The sequence below is a fragment of the Coffea arabica genome, chromosome 2c (assembly GCF_036785885.1).
Source record: "Coffea arabica cultivar ET-39 chromosome 2c, Coffea Arabica ET-39 HiFi, whole genome shotgun sequence".
In the NCBI taxonomy this organism is placed as follows: Eukaryota; Viridiplantae; Streptophyta; class Magnoliopsida; order Gentianales; family Rubiaceae; genus Coffea; species Coffea arabica.
This window is the reverse complement of record NC_092312.1, coordinates 75,933,352-75,955,941: the sequence shown is the minus strand read 5'-3', so window position 1 is coordinate 75,955,941 and position 22,590 is coordinate 75,933,352. Positions and strand designations below refer to the sequence as shown.

General features: G+C 37.9%; 4 protein-coding genes across 6 annotated transcripts; 2 read left to right on the top strand and 2 right to left on the bottom strand.

The window, feature by feature from the left end:
* The first annotated feature begins 4,531 nt into the window (after nt 1-4,531).
* LOC113728157 (protein CURVATURE THYLAKOID 1A, chloroplastic) lies at nt 4,532-7,861 on the top strand. Its single transcript, XM_027252688.2, has 5 exons — nt 4,532-4,861; nt 6,557-6,645; nt 6,935-7,042; nt 7,230-7,301; nt 7,506-7,861. The coding sequence occupies exons 1-5, from the start codon at nt 4,696-4,698 to the stop codon at nt 7,569-7,571; spliced, it is 501 nt and encodes a 166-aa protein (XP_027108489.1). The 5' UTR covers nt 4,532-4,695; the 3' UTR covers nt 7,572-7,861.
* Nucleotides 7,862-8,869: 1,008 nt separating this feature from the next.
* On the top strand, nt 8,870-9,891 carry LOC113728156 (uncharacterized). The gene has a single exon (XM_027252687.2). It carries the CDS (start codon nt 9,013-9,015, stop codon nt 9,763-9,765), a length of 753 nt encoding a protein of 250 aa, XP_027108488.1. The 5' UTR covers nt 8,870-9,012; the 3' UTR covers nt 9,766-9,891.
* Nucleotides 9,892-12,248: 2,357 nt separating this feature from the next.
* On the bottom strand, nt 12,249-13,758 carry LOC113728158 (eukaryotic translation initiation factor 1A). Its single transcript, XM_027252689.2, has 2 exons — nt 13,365-13,758; nt 12,249-12,648 (listed from the first exon to the last, which is right to left on the bottom strand). Exons 1-2 carry the CDS (start codon nt 13,617-13,619, stop codon nt 12,466-12,468), a joined length of 438 nt encoding a protein of 145 aa, XP_027108490.1. The 5' UTR covers nt 13,620-13,758; the 3' UTR covers nt 12,249-12,465.
* A 1,461-nt stretch (nt 13,759-15,219) lies between these two features.
* Nucleotides 15,220-21,658, bottom strand: LOC113728155 (BTB/POZ domain-containing protein POB1-like). 3 transcript variants are annotated; one of them, XM_027252686.2, is made up of 6 exons: nt 21,092-21,658; nt 18,442-18,567; nt 17,363-17,484; nt 17,214-17,277; nt 16,718-16,997; nt 15,220-16,314 (listed from the first exon to the last, which is right to left on the bottom strand). In XM_027252686.2, the coding sequence occupies exons 1-6, from the start codon at nt 21,348-21,350 to the stop codon at nt 15,501-15,503; spliced, it is 1,665 nt and encodes a 554-aa protein (XP_027108487.1). In that variant the 5' UTR covers nt 21,351-21,658; the 3' UTR covers nt 15,220-15,500. The 3 variants fall into 3 exon arrangements, with proteins under 3 accessions (XP_027108487.1, XP_027108485.1, XP_071932707.1); XM_027252684.2 differs by having other exon boundaries at nt 15,282-16,314; nt 18,442-18,588; nt 21,092-21,490; XM_072076606.1 differs by lacking the exon at nt 21,092-21,658 and adding an exon at nt 20,689-20,820 and having other exon boundaries at nt 15,282-16,314.
* Nucleotides 21,659-22,590: the final 932 nt, after the last annotated feature.

The window sequence follows — 22,590 nt, the reverse complement described above, 5'->3', positions numbered from 1 at the left end:
AATGTAAGGGTGTAAAACATGATTTTTGGGAATGAAAGGTAACATGAAAACCTAGGGCTCAAACAACCCGAAAAGCTTTTCTTATATATATCCCAAATCAAACTAAACTCGAAGAAATCCCACATTCCCAAAATTTGGACAGCATGTCCCCTACATTTTCTTACTTTTCCATCCTACAATCAACACCAATTCATCTCAAATCAACCACATACAAATCATAGATTATAAAACACACCTTTCGGCACAATAAGCACAACTGAAGCTACACTTATCGGATTGAAACGAATCTTATGGCGTTTCGAAGCCAAAACATAAACCTACATTTCTTATGAAGACCTCCAAAATCAAATCATGCATTTTCATGGTCAAAAATGAAAAACTCCACGAAAACAGAAATCTGTCCGCGAAACAGGGTTCATGGGCAGTCAAGGGTATTTCAGTCATTTTACATGCTACAGCACTCCGATTGAGTTGAAATTTTGCAGGCAGCTAGTTAACACCATTTGCTACAACTTTCATGTTTTAATCTAAGTCTGATTCGACCTCTAACATGCACTAATAAAGCCGGTCAGAACAGTGTAAATTGGAACCCTAACACTGAAATTTTTCACAAATAACCGCAATTAACGCACAAGGGATCCATTTAACACAATTTAGAGCCATCAATCCAAGGCCAACCATAATCATCATATGAAAACAGAAAATCCCAAAAAAAAAAATCAGAAATTTAGTTAACTTCACTTTAATCCATGAAATCTTCCATAAAATCACCTAGTTAGCTACCATAAGTCACCAATTGACCATTATTAGGAACAAAGAGTGAGTTCCAAACAAAATATCTTAACTCCTCAAGAAAGGTAGTAGTTTAGGGATTTTTTTTCCAAAACAACTCCACCAAGACCTTCAAACTCCCTTAGCAAGTCGCTTTTGTGGACAAATTCAAGATTTAATCGGTTGGTTTGCAAGATCTAAGTAAGAAATAAAGAATAAAAGTTGAAGATTTCTTTCTTTTCTCTCGCTAAGGAGTTCGGCCAAGAGAGATGAAATGAAGATGATTTTTGGATCAAATTGAGGTTTTAGTAAAGTTAAAGAATAGTAGTCAAAGTCCAAACTCGAATAAGAAAGTGACACGTGGCACCTTTTAACTTTAAACTTATCCTTTTGTCACTCCAAAATTAAACAATCTAAATAACCTCTAATTATCTCTTAACACCTAGTAATTAAATCTCTTTATGCACAACTTAACCTAATTGGCCGAATTTCTCTCACTTAACACACTAGCGGGTCCCACGTTCAATATACACTCGTAATTTCTCATGAACTAACTTATACTAAAAAAATTAAAACTATATTTACTTATAAAAATCTCGACAGTTCCACACCACAGCCTTCATTCAGACCTTGGAGCCCCATTTAGGGTGGGCTACACTCCCTCAGCTAACACCATCCAGTCACCACATCCCTCTATAATCTTGCTTCTCTTCCAGTTTTCACCCCATCATGCTCTTCTCCCTCATTCCCACATATTGTCTCCAACTTCCTTTTCCACTCCCCAGTTCCTGTTTCTTCCCTATTAACCTCAATTAAAGGTTGCCTCCTACTCACCTCCAGCACCAATCTTTTCCATGTCTTATTACTCCCCTGACTTCCTTTTGGTCTGTCCCTTGGCCTCCCTGCCTTCTTTACCCCCTTCTCCCTCTTAGAAATTAGACTGTTTCCCTTCACATTCGACTTTCCTGTCACCCCCTTAACCTGTTTGGTCCTCTCCTGCACTCCATCAATCCACATCAGGTCGTATGTTTCTTCCTTACTACCTTCCTTATTCCCCCTTTCTTCCTGCTCCCTCAGAGTTCTACCTATCTCACTCCCTCTTTCCCCAACTGTCACCCCTTCCTCATCCATCCCTCTCCCCATCCCCTCTAGCTTCCCTTCTCCCTGCTTAGTCTCCCTACTCTCCCCGCCTTTATCTCTTCCACTTCACCCCTCCCTCCCCCACTCAACCCCTCCGATCGCATGTCCCCCAGGCCATCCCCAGTCAGCACTCCATCCTCCCCCTTGTGAAACTCATCCGTGTATGTTAACAACAACTTATGTCCACTACTCCTGTCCTCCCTCCTGCTATTGAAGTGGAACCTCACCTCCTCACCTCCTCCCCGCTTCCAGAATCACTCCCATTCCTACTCCTCCTACTAGGACTCCTAGGATAGCTGGCTAGCAGCCAATACCCATATTGAGAGTCCATGCCTGAGCTAATACCCCTTCTACTACAATTTCTTTCACAATGTCCTACCCTTTCACACCCAAAACAGAAGTCAGGGCATTTTTCATATTTAAACTCAATCCACCTCCTCACCCCAGCGCTATTAACCATCACTCCCCTAGGTAGAGCTGCAGTAAGATCAATCTCAACCAGCAATTTCAGATGTTTACCGTCCTTTCCCCCACTCTGCGGTACTAACACTTCACTCACCTTTGGGAAAATACTCCCAATCTTCCTCCCAGCCTCCTTGGTAACCCAATGCAGAGGTAAATTCCATGTCTACACCCAAATCAGAGTTTTACCTAGAATTTCTTCATCCTCTCCCATACCAACTTTCCATTGCACTAGGATGAGTGGCTGGCCATTATAGATCCATGGCCGCTTAGACATCACTATCTCAATATCCGTCTCTTTTTCGAAAATAAATTGGAACAAATTCCCACTAATTTTCACCACCCTCAGATTTCTCACCTGTGACCACATGCTGTTTGCAAAGCTCCTAATTCCCCCAATATGTGCCTGCTTTTTCCCCCAAACCTTTCCAACTAAACTTCGCTTGCAATCCAGCACCCCTTGCTACCTCTTTCTCCTCCAAATTCACACTTCCACTCTCTTCAGCTGATAATTTGAACCTTCGCATCACTTCCTCAATGTTTTCCATAATCTTCTCCTTACCTCTTCCACTAAACCAGATCGCGATCAGTCAAGCATAGATCAGGAATTAGTCCGAGCCTTAACAATGCTTACGATTAGTCCCTTAGTCCAGATGCTCCACTGCAATCATAATCAAACTGCGATTAGAAGCAAAAACAAAAGAAAACAAAACGCTACAAACCTATGGTTCAATTGAAAACGTCCACTCCTAGACCGCAAAGGCTAGAAGAAACAATAATGGCTATCAGTAGTAGATATCCGCACTATGCCAGAGATGGAGTACCGATATCGGTAAGTTTCCTCCTATAGAAAGATTTTACGGTTAGCGCCAGAAATGGCAGTTCAATTTTGGATATTGGGAAAGCAGAGAACACCCACAAAGGGGGGTTTTCTCTCTCTAGAACAGAGAGAAACCTTCTCTCATCCATTGAAGAACAATTGACTTGTAACTTTCTTACATTAATTAGAATTTTCAAGATTTTTCTTTGTGGATTCGATCTTATTTAACTTGGAGTAGATAAAAGTGCTTTGTCTACCACAGGGCATAGGGCCACTAAACAAATTGAATTGTTTGCAAATTCAACTTATATACGTTTGAGTTCAACTCATTGTTTAACTAAATGGGTTGAGTTTAAATACAAAATTATGCTATTTTATTAAATAAGCTGAGCTCAGCCCTCCCGGGCTTGGTCTGGCGGTTGAGATTGTCGAAAATGGAGCCTTAGGTCCCTCCTGGTTCGAACCTTGCTGCCAGTAAGTTGTGGAGGGTGGGAAATAGTCTGCGAGGTCTACTCCCTGCGGGACACCCAAAAAAAATAAAATAAAAATAAGCTGAGCTCGATTTGATTTGCAAATAGTTCATTTAAGTTGATTTGGAGTTGTTTATACATTTGTCAGAGCAAGTACACGCGATCCTTCAATTAATTCACATTAAGATTTTTTTGCAAGTTCTAAGATAAAGCACAAGAATAATGATGCAGATTAAATGACTTAAATTAAAAAGAATATAGATGAGATATAGTTGTTCTTTTCTTCATAATAGATGTAAAACCTTTATTTTGAATTTCTCGGAGATTGTGTATACTTACTTGCTTTGATTGTTTAGAATTTTGCATAGACTTTTTGCCTATAAGGAAGATTTCGTGTTTTACCCCAAAAAAGAGAGGTATCTGAGTACTTTCTTTTAGGGTTAGGGGCATTATAAGTTGTAATTTGTATCTTAATATATTTAGTGTAAATTAATACAATTTTAGTATTTAGTTATATGAGTTGACAATTTTGACTTTATACCCATATTGTATGTGTTTATGCCACAAGATAAATTTTAAAAATTGCACAAACCGATTTAAACCGGACATTACTCAACGCAGGCTGCTGATCGTTTCTTGTGACAGGCCGGTCTAACCAAGCCGACCCATGAATCCGGTCTGATTTACTAAGACATCTCTTTTCCTCCAACCAATAACAAAGAAAATAGAAAACGTACGAAAATAAGAAGACCAAATGCTGGGATTATGAAGATAGGGAATGAACCAATCGGGAATCTCAATTGCACCACGTGGCGCGCAATGAAATCAGACTCTCTTGAATTGAGAGGAAGGGAAAATATTGTGGATAGAGAGACTTTTGAGCAACACGAAAACAAAATACTACCTTTTTGCTAGAAAGAAAGAAAGAAAGAAAGAAAAAAGACTCTCTCTCAATTGAGGAGGATTCTTCCTGCTAGAAGTACAGACTAGAGAGATAAAGAAAGAGGGGCTGGTTATTTTTTGGGCAGCCAAATGGCAGCAGCAGCAGCAGCAGCAGCCTCCACTTCCATGGCGGCCACAGCCGTCTCAACTTCAAGATTCCCGGTCCGCTGGACCACTAGCTGCTCTGCTTTCCCGTATTTACCCCCACGCTTGTCCACTTCCACAGCTTTTTCCACCTCATTCAAGAAACTTTCAGGCACGTATTATTCTTCTGTTATTGAAAAGGGCTTTTGTCAAAATCACTTCTTATATATTTGATCAGATGCTGTGGAATTGGTTGAACTCTCTTGTTGATTAACTTTCTTGGCTATTATGTTTGTGAGATGGGATGCTGCTAGTTTGAATAATTGGAGACTTGTATCTGGTGTTTTCTGTAGCTTAGATCCAAATAACGGACTGGTAAACAAAAAAAAAAAAGATCAGTTGTGAATTGATTCCCAGCTTTTGATTTTGATTCTCCTTACTCCTTACCCTTTTATGTTGTACTTGGATATCAAAATTGGATTAAACGAAGCATCGGCAACGGCAAAAACTCGTAGATGGCTGTCTAGATAATCAAGTCTTGAAATTCATTCTAGGACAAAGACTCCATTAGCAGCCGCAGCCTTACAGGAGCAATACTTGCTGGAATTCCCAACTACTGAATCCTCCTCAGCTGGTATTGCTGTGGTTCAAAATGCACAAGTAGCCTCTAAATATGCAGGGGTGACCCTATATGTGTAAAATGACTTAATTGTGGTAGCTTCATTGCTAGCTTCGAGCTTAAAATGTGACTTGATAACAGCAAGCCTTATTGGTTTGCCTTTGGCTAAAAATGTGATCTTCTGAGATTATGATCCTCTACCAACTAGTATATTTGTTTGAATCTGATGTAGATCTAGGAGTTGCCCTTCGTGAAAGCCATTCTTATCTCAAATATTTACACCTTGTGCACTTTTGTACATACTTGGTCTTAAACCTCTCAAGAATCAGCTGTCTTTTAACCGCATTTAGCACAGTCAGTGTCCAATGGTTCTGGTCATGATGAAATTTCGTGATTTTCAGCTATTCGAGGTTCCAATCAATTCTTGATGCATTAGCTCCAATAACAATTGCTTGGTAACTGAAAATCTATTGGTAATGTGTCTTAACATGCGTGGATGATACATAAAGAAGGCTTTTTAGTTTGAGGAAGGCGTGATTGTGTGATTTCGAGTATGTATGCATACTTGGATGATCTTCTTTGGAGCGGTAACATGCAGATATAAGCTAACGAGTTGCTGGTAATTGAATTCCAAAGTGCTGGGACTATACCTAGAGAAGCCTTTTATGATGACTTTATCCAAGAGCAAATTAAAGTCATTTTAATATGTCAATCCTGAGCTATGATCTAATATACTTGTTTGCATTAATGGTCATCATACTAAGTTATGACTTCCTTGGTTCCTCACTTTGTACAAATTTATGGGAATATTAAAAAAAATTATAGGGAGAATTAGAAAGCTAGAGGTTGATATGACTATTTTTACCATTAAACTAGTTAACAAGGAAAAATGTCTCTTCAACAAGAAGACAAACACACTTACATTCAGTCCTGGTATGCTGACTGTTGGAGATTGCCGATGATTCTTTGTCTATCAGTCAGCAGGATATTAAAACTTGACTGTCAAAAATGCAATGTCGAGACGAGGATTATTTTGACTCTCAATTGTAAAAGGAAAATTTATGAACCATATTTGTTTCCTCAAGACGAAGACTTCCTATCAAACTTACATATAGGTAGAAACAACTCATATACTCGCTATTTCAGTTAGAAACTGGACGAGCTGATGGCTATTATTGCTTTCCCTCATGAATTTTGTACTATAAATTCTCAACTGTTATTGATGTTCCTCATGATGGACAAAAACAGAATCGAGGTCAACTCTGCTCCAAGTCAAAGCATCAGAGGAGTCACCTGCTGTTGACACTACTGAGTTATTATCAGATCTGAAAGAAAAGGTAAGCTTGGTGCCGAAGCACCATACTCTCAGGGAACTCAGCTAGTCTGCTGCTTTGCATGTTCAGTTTTCTACCTTCAGTCTGCATTTTTCACATACTTGTCCACAAAAAAAGAATTGTATTTCATCATGACTTCTCTCGCTGAACTCAATATTGTTGATAGTTTTGCTTGCATAATAGTTACTGCAGTGCTCTTGTTTATAACATTTTCACGGCTCCATGAGACTTCATTCTCCAGTTCTCCATTTATTCAACTTCCCTTTTAGCTTTACTTCTGTGTTTTTCAAAGTGGGATGCAGTTGAAAACAAGTCCACAGTAATTGTTTATGGAGGTGGGGCAATTGTTGGAGTTTGGCTGGCTTCAATTATCATTGGTGCAATCAACTCAGTTCCTTTGGTATGTGATTTAAGATGATTAACACTTGCTTCTTTTTTTTTTTTTTTTTTTCTGTTTTCTTAGTAGTTATATTTGTATTACCTCTTTACTCAAGGAATTTTTAATAGCCATCAAGAAGCTTTATTTTCTTGGGGCATTCGCCTGAATCCTCTATCCTTACCCTGAATGTTTCCTGTTTCCTTGACAGCTCCCAAAGATCCTGGAGTTGGTAGGGCTTGGTTATACAGGATGGTTTGTCTACCGGTACCTTCTATTCAAGGTGTGTAGGAGGACTATTATCTGAACTAAATAACATATCAGTAAGAGCAGATATATCAGCGAACAGAAAGTATCATTTGCTCTAACTGATATGTTATATGATAAACAAGTTCTGCAAGTATGCATATAAGAATATTTTTTGTTTGAACTTATGATACTTGTAGAACTATTCATCTAAAACCTTTTATTGTTGTCGCTTGTACAGTCAAGTAGGAAAGAATTGGCAGAAGATATTGAATCTTTGAAGAAGAAGATCGCTGGGACTGAATAGATCCATGAGATTGGCAGCCAAACTTGCCTTGATAATTCCAACAGCGGCTCAAATTGGTTAATAGATTTTCTGTATAAGAGGCAGTTGGTTTGATTATGTAGAATAGATGTCTCATGTATTGTAACACTGGCATATCTATTAATAATGATTCAGCATTCATTCTAGCTTGTATATTTCTTGTTCAGAGGTATACTTAAACCTCTGCTTCTCAATATCTTCTTCAACCTGTCTGTAGAGTATAGACCAAGCCTGCAGATTAACAGCTTATCAAATGTACCTTTATGGGTTAATCTTGTTTGGATTGTTGTTTTTTGGAGTTTTTGTAGAAAAATATACTATAGTGATTTAATGTATATGATGTAAAATGATGATTAGAAAATGTGTTCATGAATATAAAAAAATTTTTTGATAGAAAATTACAATCCAAACACCAAACATTTTTTTAACTCATGTTCGGGAAAGTGGCCAAATTTGTCCTCAAACTTTTTCAGTAGTGTCTATGTAATGCCAAACTTTTATTTTTAACCAATTTGATTCGTAAACTTATTTTGTAGCTCCAATTAAAGATTTCGATGGTGGCATTACCACCTAAAACGGATTGAACTTCTAATTGACCAACTAAATAAGGATATTTTAGAAACATTACTCACGGAGTTATTATAAATCAAGTAAATCGTGTAAAAAAATCACAAGATTGAACTTTAAAAAAGTTTTATTTGGTGATTTTTTTAAACGATTTAAAAGTCTTATGTAATGGTTTTTTTTTTTACATAATTTACTTGATTTATTACTACTTTGTAAATGACGTTCCCAACATACCCCTGTTTAGTTGGCCAATTAGGAGCCAGATTGCTTTTAGGTGGTGGCGCTGTCATGAAGATTTTTTTCGCAAAATAAGTTCACGTATCAAATTAATTAGCAATAAAAGTTAGGGATTAAATCGACACTAATAAAAAAGTTTAGGGACAAAATTGGCTCTCCCCCGTATTCTATAGTAAGGATGATATACCAACTATTTTCCTGTTTAGATTGATAGTTTAAGAAATTAACATAGTTTTAGTCTCCAGACTATTTTGCTAACACTTCTGCTCTCTTATATTTCCGTGAGAAATATAAATTATGCCAAGATAATTTTGTAAACGGCACACTTTTCTTTTTCTTTTTTTTGACATTAGGGAATTTTGTGTATGCTGAAGCGAAGGAAGGTATTTGCACTGGGGCATTTACAGAATTCCTAAAATATTCGGTCCTCAATAGCAAGGGGTTTATGAAGCTTGAAGGGACTGAAGCGAGGGGTATTATGAAGCGGCAAACTTTTTGCCGAATGGGAAGGGGTTTCGGCTGCCTCAGAGAACCTCGACTCGGTTAACTAAATCGCCGTCCCTCATCCCCTTCGCTGCCGTTAGACCCAGAAAATTGGACCATTTGTAACTGCAAAAGGATGATGCGAATAGCTGAGGCTAGAAAAATGAGATCTTTGGGCTCATCATACGCTTGTCTGGAGTCTTTGAGTTATCAATTTCTGCAAAGATGCTTAGTCAGCGGAACTGCAAAAGGGAAATCTAAAATCAAAGGAGCACAGCCATTGAAGAGATCGAAGGTAACAACCAAGAAAGGAACTGGGTCGGGTGATTCGAATCAGAAAGATGGTGGGCCCAGAAGAAAATCCGAATTTGATGAATTGGTCGACGAGTGCTTGGCTTCGACTTCCCCAATTAGATTCTTGAAGCCTAAGGAAAAAGCTAGGGAAGCCGAGAGAGAAAAGATGGGGCTGAAAAGTAAGGTAATGGAAGAACAGGAGAAGAAATGGAAGAAAATGAAGAATGAATTTGATTCCCCATTTTTTATGGGTACCCCAGGATTGGATTTGATTACGCTGGGCTTGGTTGATGCCGACAAGATTCCTAAATATGAGTTGACTGTTGAGGATGGTAGAAGGCTTGCCAAGGAGTATAGCAGGGTTCTGATGAGGAAGCATAGAGCTAGACAGGCTGCTGAGTCTGCATTCTTGAGGTGTAAGAAAGAAGCTATTGAGGCATTACCTGAGGGTCTGAAGGCTGCTGCTTTGGTCCCGGATTTGACCCCCTTTCCGGCGAATCGATTTATGGCTACTTTGACACCTCCTATTGAAGGGTATCTTGAGAAGGTTAAGGAAGCAGCCAAGAGGAGTTCTGGCAAGGAAAAACTTAGATGATCGCCTGAAATTTTATTTATTACTTAGTAATATTGTTTTTTTTTTCTTTTTGGGTTTCTTTTTACTGCATTTACTGTCTTCTTGCTGAATTTTCTGGTTCTATTTATTTTATGGTGCATTTTCAAATTTCACTTTCTTTACAAATATGTGCATTCTCTTCTTGCTACGAGCGGTCTTTCTGTAATTGAGTTCATTGTGAAGAAGAGTGCCTTTTTAGTCATCTCTGCACTAGTTCATTGTCAGAATGGTTATCAAATTACCTAGAATGCTTTTAATGTGAAGATCCTAAATTGCACCTGAGAGAAACATATGCCTATAAATCTCCGTATGCAGCTCTGTTCGTGCTAGAGAACTGCACTTGCTGAAAGTTGCGTGGCAATGTAACAAAACAACTCCAAACTTTGTCAGTGGGCAAGTTACAGTTGCAATTTGGTTGTGTTCTGCAAATGAAGGGATGGAGAATAGGGCAAATCAGCTTTTGCTTGGTCTCTTCTGGAATACTCAGTTTTTCTGCATTGATCTTTTGTACATAGTATGAATTTACTGTTCTTCCTATTATTATTATTATTACTTCTTGCTTGTTTTTGACTTGTAATGTAAATCAGGTATAATTTTGTTATCCTTTTCCACCAAAAGGAACAGTGAATTTTTTAAGGATTCCAGTCTTTTTGGCATGGAATTTCTGTGGTTTAAGCGGATTAATGCAAGCAAAAGCTTCTAAACATTACCATATCTGCCCTTTTGGTGGTTCTTGATCATTAACCCAATTTGTTTGAGCAATTAGTTGAATTTGCTCATTGCTTACGAATTCTGTTTTGAAAGCAGATGGGAATTCCCTTCTGGTAGTGCCAATGGTTTGCTAAACCAATAATTGGCTTGAGAGAGTATCAAGCCCCATATTCAGCTTTTGTAGGATACCATATTAGTGGCTCTCTGGTGATCAACATTTTTTGAGTTGCTGGTCATTGACATCACTGCTGTTTCTCGTGAACAGGGAGATTATTTCTTTAGTTGTCTTTAATTTGTTGAACTTCCTTATCAGTTGAAAGGTGGATTAAGAAATTTTGTTGATCAGACTACCCTTTTTCTTTTCTTGGTTTCTTAAGTGAATTTGGGGCTCATTGACCTTAATTGCATGAACGCTAGGATTTGTACATAGGACCTGAATTCATTTTACTAGTTCATTGATCCTGATTTGTATCTTGGTCTTCTGTTATTGAAGTAGCTTGAAAATTTCTTGCACTGCATAGTTGTTGGCCCATAATGCAGTTGGTCGTTCTACAACATTTCAGACGCCGATGTCTGGTAGGAATAGCTGCCCGTAGGCCATCCGACAACTTAACACGGGGCTTGTAGCTCATGTGCCAGAACTAGTTTCTTTGCAATCACTGGAATAGTGACTTTTTACTTGAGCCTTCGGGGGAGGCTTCAATGTTTGCTTGAGCTTGACTCCAGCCCTGTCACCCTATTTTTCTTCTTTGGGAGCTCCAGGATTTCCTAAAATGGGCAGCAATTAGGTGCTCTCTTTAGATATCTTCTGGCTTTGCTGCAAAACTTGACCAAAATTGAAGTAGGTAATTGGCTTAGAACTTCCTGCCGCTAACTTTAAATATTTTACTATTTTTTTTTTTTTTGGGGGGGGGTGAAACAATCATATGTCGGAACATCTCTACCACATTCTAATGAATTGGTAATAAGGTTGGTTATCCACTACTTTTTATGTATTAAAATAAATATAAAATTCTAAGTTGTATTAAAATAAATATAAAATTCTAAAAAAAAGAACGAGAAGTTTAGAAGCCGTTGAGAGGGTTTCTGTTAAAAATTCCTTCCTAAATACATACAGATCTAGATGGTTTGGTTCCTGTCTCCAAAAATTTGAGCAACGCACGAGCAGACTCAAGGTTGACATGATTGAACAGGAGCAAGATGAAACTAAATTAACCAAATGAACCTGGTAGAACAATGTCGCATGCAACCCAGCCTACAACTTCTAGAAGGGATCCTAAGAGCTACTACTAGTTGACATCACGAAACACAGGCGACGACAAAACTGTCCTCACCCCACCACAAACAGTTGGCAGAATCAAGTACAATTTCAATGCTAAAACACCCAGCATCCACGTGTATTAAATGTGTAGTACAGCCTTACAGGCAAAATGAGACATCTTTTTCAAATGCAAAAGAAGAAGAAAACATCAAGCATTCAAAGCACTCATTTACCTGCTCATGATAAAGCGAAAGATGTAACCTCCTTTCCTCAAAGTAAACAACTTATGGGTAAATCAAGGCTGAAACCAATTTGGTCTCTGCCAAGATAACCCCTTTAAAGTCCAACCACTGGCAAAAACTACCTCAATAACCAGCAAAAAGTAAATGTGATGCCCACAATCCACCAACAACTGGAAACTACATATGCTTCAATAAGAGGCAAACCCAACCTTAAGCACAAAGGGACACCACACAACAATCACGATAATGGATGAATGTAAATTAACGTGCTATTATTGTAACCAGGCTGCCAAAGCAGAATCTTTGGGTACATGAGCTACAACGCATAGGCACCCTTTTCATTATATCACTTCAAACATTACACAATCAATACCTCTCCTCACAGTTTCTATTAAATAATAATATCCCAAGCTAATTATAATCCAAGGCAAACAAAGGCCTCAGAACAAAGTTGAAGTGGACACGAGTTTAGATTTTGTCGATATCCTCATCCTCAAACTCAATGTAATCATCTCCAGCACCATCATCCTCCTCGTCCAGTCCACCAGCAATACCCTCGTTGAGCCGAGTGCTCTCAGGCAACTCACCATATGCCTTCAACAACCTTGCCTCATCTGGCATGTACTTGAGGATAACATCAGCCTTGTCATCCTGTATATTTTATAAAAACAAGAAGAAGAGTGAGATAACCATCAATAAAAGTCCAGGAATTAAAAAAAAAAAAAGAGTTCACAACCCAATAGATAAATTTCTGACTACATAGGCTTAAAAGACACACACACACAATAAACAATAATAGGATAAGCCCACGCCAAAATATTTAACCACCCTGACGGAAGTAAACTGACCTGCCCGGGTTAGATTGAATTCACTAATTCCTATTTGATTCTAAGCGGAACTCCATGCCTTTGTGCTCAAGAAGCTATCTATGCAGACTCGCATCAAACCAGACATGTTCACTCCAGCTCACCCCAACTTATACATTTTTACTTCAAAGACTTGAATCTTACATCCAATTCGCCAATTTTAGAGTCTAGTACAAAAATTCATGCCGTCTAAAGGAAATAACTTGGGTTTAGTTAATTACGTTGAATTACGAATTATGCAACACCGAAGCTTCACCATGCCACAAGACTTTTTAAAACAAGGGAAAAAAAAGGGCATACCGTCACAAATCAAAACAATTTCGGCAGTCAACTATTGCTGATTTCATATCAAAATCGAGAAAAGTCCAGCAACGGGAACAATTAAAAAATAAAAAACAGTATAGGAAATATTATTATTAAGATCTGAAAACACAAACAAGGAGTAAAGATATTAATCAGATATTAAAAAAAAAAAAGGCCAGGGAAAAGAGAGGAACGTGCCTGGTAGTCACGGAGGCCGACGAGGATGATGTCACCGGCGGCGATCCAGACCTTCTTGTGCATCTTACCACGGATATGACAAAGACGTTTGGTGCCGTCGATACACATAGCTTCACAACGGCCGTTACCGAGCATCCTCAGAACCTGAGCATATTCCTGGCCGTCTTCCTTGAAAACTAGCTCTCTCTTCTCATCATCGGCCTCGTTCTTTCCTCTCTTCCTATTCTTACCTCCCTTACCCTTGTTCTTCGGCATCTTCTTCTTCTTCTTTTTTCTTCTTCTTCTTCTGAAACCCTAGGATTGATGACTACTCTAAGCGATTTGGATAAATAGAAATAGACAAACCCTAAATAGGTCGCGAAGCTGCTGGCCCCTTCTTTTTTTTTAACCCCCCCCCCCCCCCCCCCCCTTATATCTGTGGAAATATTTACTACTGCCAAACTTTTTACGCAGCCTACACGACAGCGAAGTAGAGATAATACCTACTCCTAGCGTTGAAACTACGACTATTATAATATATATATATACACAAACACAAGTGGACGCTCCGCCGCCTTAGATTTTGTTTGTGTAGACAATTATGCCCTTCGGGTATTAAATCTCACCTCCCAAGGGTGATTGATTTTTTCGTATCATGAATGAGAATTTGAGAGCCATGTTTTGGCCTTGCTATAGCTGCAGTCCATTCTTAAGCTCATACTACTGTACTAGCACTAATCCACATGAGTTGTGAGTAAGTTGTCGTATTAATCCCAAATTTTACGATCAGTAAGAATATATTGAAAAGCTATCGCTAATTCTGATCTTTTGAAAAGTTAAAATTAAAATCTAAAGAAGCAACCATCTTGTAACTTTTAATTTCTGACTCTTTTTAGGTTTAGAAAATCTAAATGTTGAAAAAAAAAACAATTGAGAAAATTATGTTTTAAAATTAAAAGTTAAAAGCATGTCTAGAAAATAAATTGAAAATTGGCCAAAAAGTTATGAGATGTGCGTCACTAATGACGTAGGTGAAAACAAAATACATAATTTTGGTGATCAAACATGCTTGTCAAACATGGGTAGTTAAGTCTCCTGAGTCGTCGTCAAAAGTTGCCGGCTTTTGACGATTGGTCTGAAATTTATGTTTGATTTACGTATCTCTCTTGGTGTTTTCCAAGGAGTTGAAAGAAAAAAAAAACATGCTTGTCTTAAAATACCTTTTAACATTTGTTCTTGCTTTCTATTTGTTGTTAAAGAATAAATATTTCTATTGCTAATGATGTAAAAATCTACTACCTCTTTTTTTTTTTTTTTTTTTGGGTGGTCAATCGTGAATTCCTAGCCCCATTCTTACTATTAGAATTACCTTTACTTCAATATGAAAGATACCAAGTGACACACACGTTGAAACACAGTGGAGAGGGAAGGAAGCAGAAAGGATTCCTTCCAGCCAACGAACCATTAATAGTAGTTCAACTTCGACTAGATAGGCACAAAAGATTCCGCTCATGATATGTTGGAATATGCTACCCAATCTGAAGAATAAGATTCAAGGGCAACGAATTTTCCAATTTTGCATACCTTTCTTATATGCATCTGTCTCTCCATTTTACTGAAGAAATAAAAAAAATAAAAAAAAAAGAGCATCACCTGCCCTCAGCCTTAACAGTCAAAGCTACTAAACGGCCATTATATACCTACCAGGCAAAGGACATTGCCAGCATCAAGAAGAATGTTACGGCCTCGGCGGCTGCTGCTGCTGCTGCTAGACACAGAATATGTAAAAGCAAGCGACCCAAAATCACCCTCTCTCTCAAAATGTTTTATCAGCTTCGGCAAATAAAAAACAAGAACAAGAACGCATCACGCAAACTAATCACAAAATTCACGGTTAGGCTGTGTATTTCTTAAAAAGCGTTCTTAACAGGTCAGACGAGACATTCCAAGTTCCAGAAATATCATTTACAACCTTCACCTATAGCCTGGCTCATAACGAGTGCTTACAATGTCATCCAAAAACTGATTCAGAGAAATGTTAGTGGTGCCAACTTTGCACAATCTTCTTTGCCCCCTCCAATCCCTCTGACTAATTGAAGTCTAGATCGTCCTGAGAGGCAAAAGTGCAGCTCTTTCTTGAATGCATAGGATTAGGAGTCATCGCCTCATGGTAAGCTCAGCCCTAAGATGGAGTATACCATTGATAAAATAGAGACTGTCTTCGGCCATGAAAGAAGTCCATGGCACACCAAATAAATTCCGGTACCCAACAGCTTTTCCCCCAGTAAAAGTGTAATTACCCTTATATTTGCTCATGTACTCCTCTGTTGGTTTTAATCTTGCAGAAAATTCATAATCTACAGCGAATGTCACTGAACCTTTTTCTTGCATCCCCAGAAACAGACCAAAACAATGGAAAGAACTCTGTTGATCCATGTTGCAGTGTGCAGACAGAAAAAAACCTTGCCCACCCAAGTGAAATGCCTGTGAATATACTCGACCAGAAGGAAACAAGTTCGTGCACTCCTCCCGCTTAAGATCCAAGTAGACAACACACTGCTGGCGGGGAAGTTCAAACTCAACCACCTTTACAGGACGGTACTTGTAAGCCCGCTCCACATAACGACGATTACTTGAGGCGGAATCCTCCGCTGCCTGAATGCGCTGGCGATGTGGTGCCTCAGCCTTAAAAAAGAGGGCCTCAAGAACAAACTTGGAAGCAAGTTCATGCTCAAAGTCACTGCAATTCAGAACCTTCCTAAGCTTTCGGCAGGTCATGTAAGGGAAGCGGATGTAGCGGCTAAGACGAGAGCCAACAATTTCCTGCCGCTCCTCTAGCTTGGGATAATGAGCTCTGGCCCACTTCAATACAAAGTCATAAACAGCATCCTCTGATGCCACCTGGAGATCATCACTGGCCAAAATTGCCTCAATTCCAGCCAGAGGCAAGTTCATAACATCATCTTGAAACCTAACCAAGGTGATCCACGTCAAAAAATAAAAGTTAAAACCGGACAATTTACTTCATCAGTTTATTCATATGATGTCAGTCCACTATCTACGTTAAGAAACACAACTTAACAAATATATCCAGCTTATTTGACATGCAGGCAAGGAAACCCTTTTCTTTTTAGCCAACATATGTCAGTAAGCATTAGCTGCAATAGCAAACTCATATAGAGTGAAAATCCTCAAGTTTTGTGCTTAACATTGCTACAAAAGGAAACCATGTGAAAACGGTAGGAGATCACAAAAAGTCACAACAAAAGAACATGTTAAAAAGTGACACAAACATTTTTGTTCTTTTCTCCACTATTTTTTTTTTCCCATTTGCGCGGGAGGGAAGTTACAGGTGTATTGACCAGGTGACTTACTTTGTTATATCTTTGTAGCGAATAGCTAAGAACTGTTTTGCTGCATCAGTCAAGGGCTGTACTGCTTCAGCCATCAAGACACTAGATGGAAGCTCCAGATATAGCAATGCAGATTCTGGTGTCATCGGCAAATTACGCAAAAGACGGCCACAATACCTCATACATGACGCAACTTCAAATTTGTCGGCGGCCATCAGCACATCCAGCAAAGCAGGTGCTGTGGTTGTACTTAAGCTATTGCTATACATGAAATTCAGGAGCTCCATAAGGGCAGCTTCCTCTGCAACGCAACATGGAGAAACAAATAGACGGTAGTATTAATCAGAAAATAGTCACAATCTATATATATTCCACTATATATACTCCATTCAAAACACATGCAGTTATCCTTTGCAACCATTCCAAAGAAAGAAAAAGGAATATGACTACTTTTACTCTGATAAGAACCCAAAACAAACATGATTCAGCTATTAAAAATGCCAAATTACAACAATACCTGAGGCATTAATTCGCAGGGTTACATGTCTCTGCTCCGACTCCCTCATCCCATTCGAAAAGAGCTACATGTACTCAAAAGCAAATTACCGATCATCCACCAATTGTAAAGCAATAACAAATGCAGCAAAGAACAAAGGCAATGGTTACCTTATAGAAAAAAGGACTTTTAGCAGCCAAAATGGGCGAGCTAATATGCAGTGTCTTAACTCTTAAAATTCTTGAAGAGTCCATGTCACAACTTGAATCATCACTATTTGCAGCCTCATCTCCTATACAAGCAGCATGAAGCTTCAGACTTAATGGGCAGACCACTTTGCAATACAGAACTATTCTAGCTACATGAACAGAGACTTCAGAACATTTTGCAAGTTAAAAATAGGTAGCACTTGCACCACTAAGAGAGCATTTTGCAAGTTAGAAATAGGTAGCACTTGCATCACTACGAGAACATTTTGCAACATTGAACAAAATATCCTAGCAAATGAGCAACGACATCTATCCAGGACAAATTTATTCTTATGAAAGTCTAACATGAACAGCAAATCTTAAACCATTTTCTTGCATGTGATACCATTAGTTTTTGAATATACTGCAAGAAAAAGTAGAAACTTTTAACTCAAATACATCTTCAGAAAGCAGCCGTAAACTGCAGCTCTCCATTCACTTGAGCAACAAGCTGCACCAAGTGCACAAAGCAACGTCATTACAGTACCTAAAGACATTTAAGTTGTTTCACAGAAGTCATAAAACTAGTATTTCTTCTTCCTCCTTAACATGAATTACATCTACAACGGATCCCAGCCAATTATCAGACTTATAGTGAAATTTCTAAGCAGGAAGACTGATGGATATTTCCTGGGGGTAGCCCTTACTTGTGGTATGCCTTTCACTTAAAACAATAGGATTTGTGTGTGTGTATACATATATAAGCATACACGTGTATGCAAGTAAACCTCTGAAAAACAGCACTTAAGACCAAACTCTCCACGGTCTGCCACAGGAACTATAGACAGGACAAGGCAGCAATTACTTAACTTATTATTATGTGTTCTAACTTCTATATTTGAAATTTAACAACTAAATGCAAGATTTCTGTCTCCATAAGTGGATAAAGAAGGTGAAAAACATAATTTAAAAAAAATCAAAATGTCATTTACTAAATGGAAAGAATAACAGTCCTAAGATATTAAGGAAAAGAAAATGTGGAATTTCAGTGCATGTAAGACCTGAGGGTGATTCTTCAATCATTGCAAATTCTTCTTCATCCTGATTTTCGCCTCGTATTACATCGTCAGCATCAGGCTGATCACAGTTAAGAACCTGCTCCTCAGGACACACGGTGATATCCAAAGCTGCAAATGAGTGGCACATGTCTGATTAAATCAGCAAAACCCATACCAGCATAAGAAACGGTGGAAGTCTAAGCAATCTTATGCAGAATTAAAACGAAACAAAAGCACATTCAAAACCCAATATCTGATGAATTAATGAGTCTATTTGTCTAAAGATTCCAACTGGAGACAAACAAGTCAAAGAAAAGATAATATAAGTTAAACATCCAAAACTTCTAGCTCTGATGCACTCACCAAGCAATCTAATGTTAATATCAATACCACATTCAGAAGGATAAGCATTCAACACGTGTTAGCAAAGAATCCAGCCATTAAGAGAAATAAGCAAACTGTATTTACATTATTGCCTCATACAGTCTTACATGTTCAACATCTGTCATCAAATCATTCAGCCACTGAAAGTAACAATGACATTCTTTGAATTAACACATTAAATAGTGTTAGACATGCATTCAATATATTTTATCAAATCATCCAACCTGGAAAAGGGGAAAAAGAAAAAGTTCTTCTTTTTATAGCATCAAACATTGCCAGACATCAGTTTAATATGACCAAAGGATGTAGTGTACAACTCTTATTCAAAAGAAATACGTCATTCTCAATATCTTCATACTATCAAGTTTCTATATACTTCAAATGCATTCTCGACAGAGTTTGGAGAATACATATATCTAGAAGGGGCAATTTGGATCCATATCCAGTTATCCATCCAATTAAACATAGCTTAAATGGATTTGGATGAGTAAGAAACCCTAAATGATTTTAAATGGATAACCATTTAAACCCACCTAAGTTAGTGGATTTAAATGGATTATACATGTCATCCATGTAAAACCAATAATCGAAAAAACAAACCCAGTAGCATAAAAGTCCTGCTACTCAGCCATGCTAGCACACACATTCACACACTCAAATACTAACCCACACACTACACACTCATTCACACAGTCAAACATGTAATAATCGCAACTGCTCAAATTTTAGCCATTCAACCCGTTTGGAAACCCGGGTCTTTGAAATTCCAATTGCTCCTGTGGGAATGTCTAAGCTGCTGCTCTTTTGGCCACTACAACCATGTACATGACTTTGCTAAGCTTTTATATCTGAATTTTACATTTGTTTTAGTTTTCAACTCCAATTCAGGAATTAATGAGGGCAAGTTTTTGAATCAGCTTGGATGAGGTATTAGCTTTGATGATGATGATAATTGCAAAGCTGAGGCTACATGAAGCTTGTAAGTTGCAAAACGAGTGCAATCAGTTGGGGGAATGCAAAGTTAACTTGATTTAGTCGGGTTTGTAATCCGCCTGAAAAAGTGTTTGGACATGGTCATTTTCATATGCCGCAATATAAGGGGAAGAAGATCTCTCGGAGGGGTGAACCAGAAATTAAATCATAGCCAGACGTGCAAAACAGAAAGAAGAAAGGGGCTTAATGGTGACGACCAGCGAGTGGCAAGAGAGGTGAGTTGGGTTGAGTTTGACTCGGTGAAAGAAGAAGTAAAGAGCTAAATAGGCAACACAGAAGCTAGAGCTTGTTGGTGAACAAGCTAGAAGAGGACCACACTTTGGCCGGCTTTTGAGTCATTGAACGCAAACTTGAGACTAAAACAGAAGCTGCAGGCAGAAATGATATGGATCACTTGACTGAGTTAAAAAAACTAAAGGCATCTAAATTGGTATGGCTGAAGGAGGATGAATAAATTTAGTTGTAAGAGAATAAAATGGTTAACTAGATCGCTTAGATCCATTTTTCAACGGGTTGTAATTGGATTGGATTGATTTCATCCACAATCCATTTAAGTAAAACCATTAACTAACCAGTTATCCATTTTGCCACCTCTACATATATCCAAAACACGGTAGTCCTGCACTCTTGCTAGTCTCTAGTTACAGCAGCCTCACAAGTCAAAGGTAACGTCCAACCATGTAAATATCTGGTGTCGTAACCACCAGTAAACATGAGCAACTCAGCAACATCAAAATTTCACGAAATAGTTATTTATTCTTTGACACCAACAGATTAAAAGGTCAAAAAATAAAAAAGTTCAAAAAGAACGGTAACCCTTCTTTCAAGTCATTTAATAATCAGTTTGCGTGATGAGTGATCCCTCAATACAACCTTGCAGAGTCATATTTTCACTCCAAATATCGAGAACAGAACAGAGCATAACGAACGGTGAAAGGCCTGCTTCCTCGGCTTAAACAAGGATTCAATTGTAGCTTTCGCAATCCTCTTCCAGCTTCTTGTTCCACCCATCCCCTTCTTTTATTTATATATTTGAAAAAAAAAAAAGCCACAACGACCGAAACCATCATCCCAAACTTGCATTTCTGTGGTACTTTCGCTAAGTTTCTCAGAGCCAAAATCCCCTAATCGGAAGTCCACGGTATCATGAGCAAGTTTCAATAAGAAAAGCATAGTGTTAACTTAACCATCATCGCCAGCAACAAGAGCCTAATTAATCAGAAAATACTAGATGTAAACACAATATATTTAGGGCAAAGACAACAAGAGAGAATACCATTTTGCCTTTTGATGTCTTCTCTAGGGCGCTTACGATAGCGAGCCCAATCGGCAAGACTCTGGCAGGCGGCGGCGGCGGAAAAAGAGTCGGGTGAATCGTCGGCCAAGACCTCGATCCGGAGAATCCTGTCGGAAAAATTGCTGTCGTTGAAAGCGAACCCAAAATCCGGGTCGAGGCTGCTGCTGGTGGGAGAGTAAACGGAGCTGTCCATCACAGCCGTCCTTGGGTCAAATAAATCCAAATTCGCATCCCTCATGATAATCAAATGAGAACAATTACTGACCTTATGTTTTCTTACAAAATAATAAATTTCTTAGCTAACTTGTCTCTCTCTCCCCCCCACCCCCAAAACCCTAGGTTTGGAAGAGATTTTTTGAACTATAAATATCAGGTGGTAATACACTAGGAAACTGGGGAGAAGGAGGAACAGGCACTGAATTGTGGAAATATGGAGAGGGAATGAGTCAAATGTAAGACTGCGTATTCGATATTCCATTTATTGGACTCTGATTTAAATAAGTAATTGAGATTACAACTTTACAAAGAAAATAAGGAATAGGGAATGCAATTTGCCTAACCTGGAAATAGGGAAAACACAGAATACAACTATAGAAATGTTTTGTTAATTGTTAATGAGGAGCCTGCCCAATTTGAAATTGCTTTACTTCCCTTGAATTTTAAAAATTTTGCAGCTGGAGTTTTACATTTTTGTTGTTAGCTTATGAGTAGAATTAGTAGTTTCACAGTAGTTTGAGAGACATAGAAAGAGGTTATTAGAGTGCAAAATTTACTAGTTTAAATTTTTGGATCAAAGTTCGGTTATTGACTTCTATATTAAGTCTCTATGGCCTTTTGTTAGTAATATTGTTGCATTTTATGTATGCATCTCATCTCAATTTGAATTTAAATTAAATTTTATGTTATTCACAAGAAAATATGGATTGAGATTTATTTTATACATAAGCAGGTATAGATAAATGTCACCGAATTTCAATTTAAATTTAAATTGAAATTCTTGTACATGCAACAATGTTTGCTAGTATGTACTCTATGAATGTATACAAGATTAAATTCTTTTTGGGGTTACAGTACTTTTAATAAAAAAAATATAATTTTGTGTGCTAAAAATATTTTAGCAACAGCTAAAATTTGGTGCATTTAAAATAGTTTTTGTGTTTTAAAAAATAAAACATTAAATTTATTCATTTTATGTTATATTATGAACAAAATGAAGAGATTTATAAATTTAAAAATTTTCAAATTACATATTATCCAATGTAATAAGTACTTAGGATGCATTTGATAAACACGAAGTTTGAAAACTGAAATTTGCAATCTAAATTTACATTGGAGTGTACATCATATTAAACAATAAATAAATAGCATAGTATAACTTATTTTTTTGGAGTAACTTCAGCCTAAAAGATTCAGTGAGTGTTTATCACTAAACGATGAGTAAATAGTTTATCACTTATTCTTTGGAGTAAGTTGTGCCT

Excerpts from the sequence above, each read along its gene's own strand:
- LOC113728157 (XM_027252688.2), top strand. The coding sequence starts at position 4,696 with ATGGCAGCAGCAGCAGCAGCAGCAGCCTCCACTTCCATGGCGGCCACA. Across the intron at positions 6,646-6,934 it reads TATCAGATCTGAAAGAAAAG|TGGGATGCAGTTGAAAACAA; the intron begins GTAAGCTTGGTG and ends TGTTTTTCAAAG. Across the intron at positions 7,302-7,505 it reads ACCGGTACCTTCTATTCAAG|TCAAGTAGGAAAGAATTGGC; the intron begins GTGTGTAGGAGG and ends TCGCTTGTACAG.
- LOC113728156 (XM_027252687.2), top strand. The coding sequence starts at position 9,013 with ATGATGCGAATAGCTGAGGCTAGAAAAATGAGATCTTTGGGCTCATCA.
- LOC113728158 (XM_027252689.2), bottom strand. The coding sequence starts at position 13,619 with ATGCCGAAGAACAAGGGTAAGGGAGGTAAGAATAGGAAGAGAGGAAAG. Across the intron at positions 12,649-13,364 it reads TCGGCCTCCGTGACTACCAG|GATGACAAGGCTGATGTTAT; the intron begins GCACGTTCCTCT and ends TAAAATATACAG.
- LOC113728155 (XM_027252684.2), bottom strand. The coding sequence starts at position 21,350 with ATGAGGGATGCGAATTTGGATTTATTTGACCCAAGGACGGCTGTGATG. Across the intron at positions 18,589-21,091 it reads AGACATCAAAAGGCAAAATG|ACATGTGCCACTCATTTGCA; the intron begins GTATTCTCTCTT and ends TGATTTAATCAG. Across the intron at positions 17,278-17,362 it reads AAAGTCCTTTTTTCTATAAG|CTCTTTTCGAATGGGATGAG; the intron begins GTAACCATTGCC and ends GAGTACATGTAG.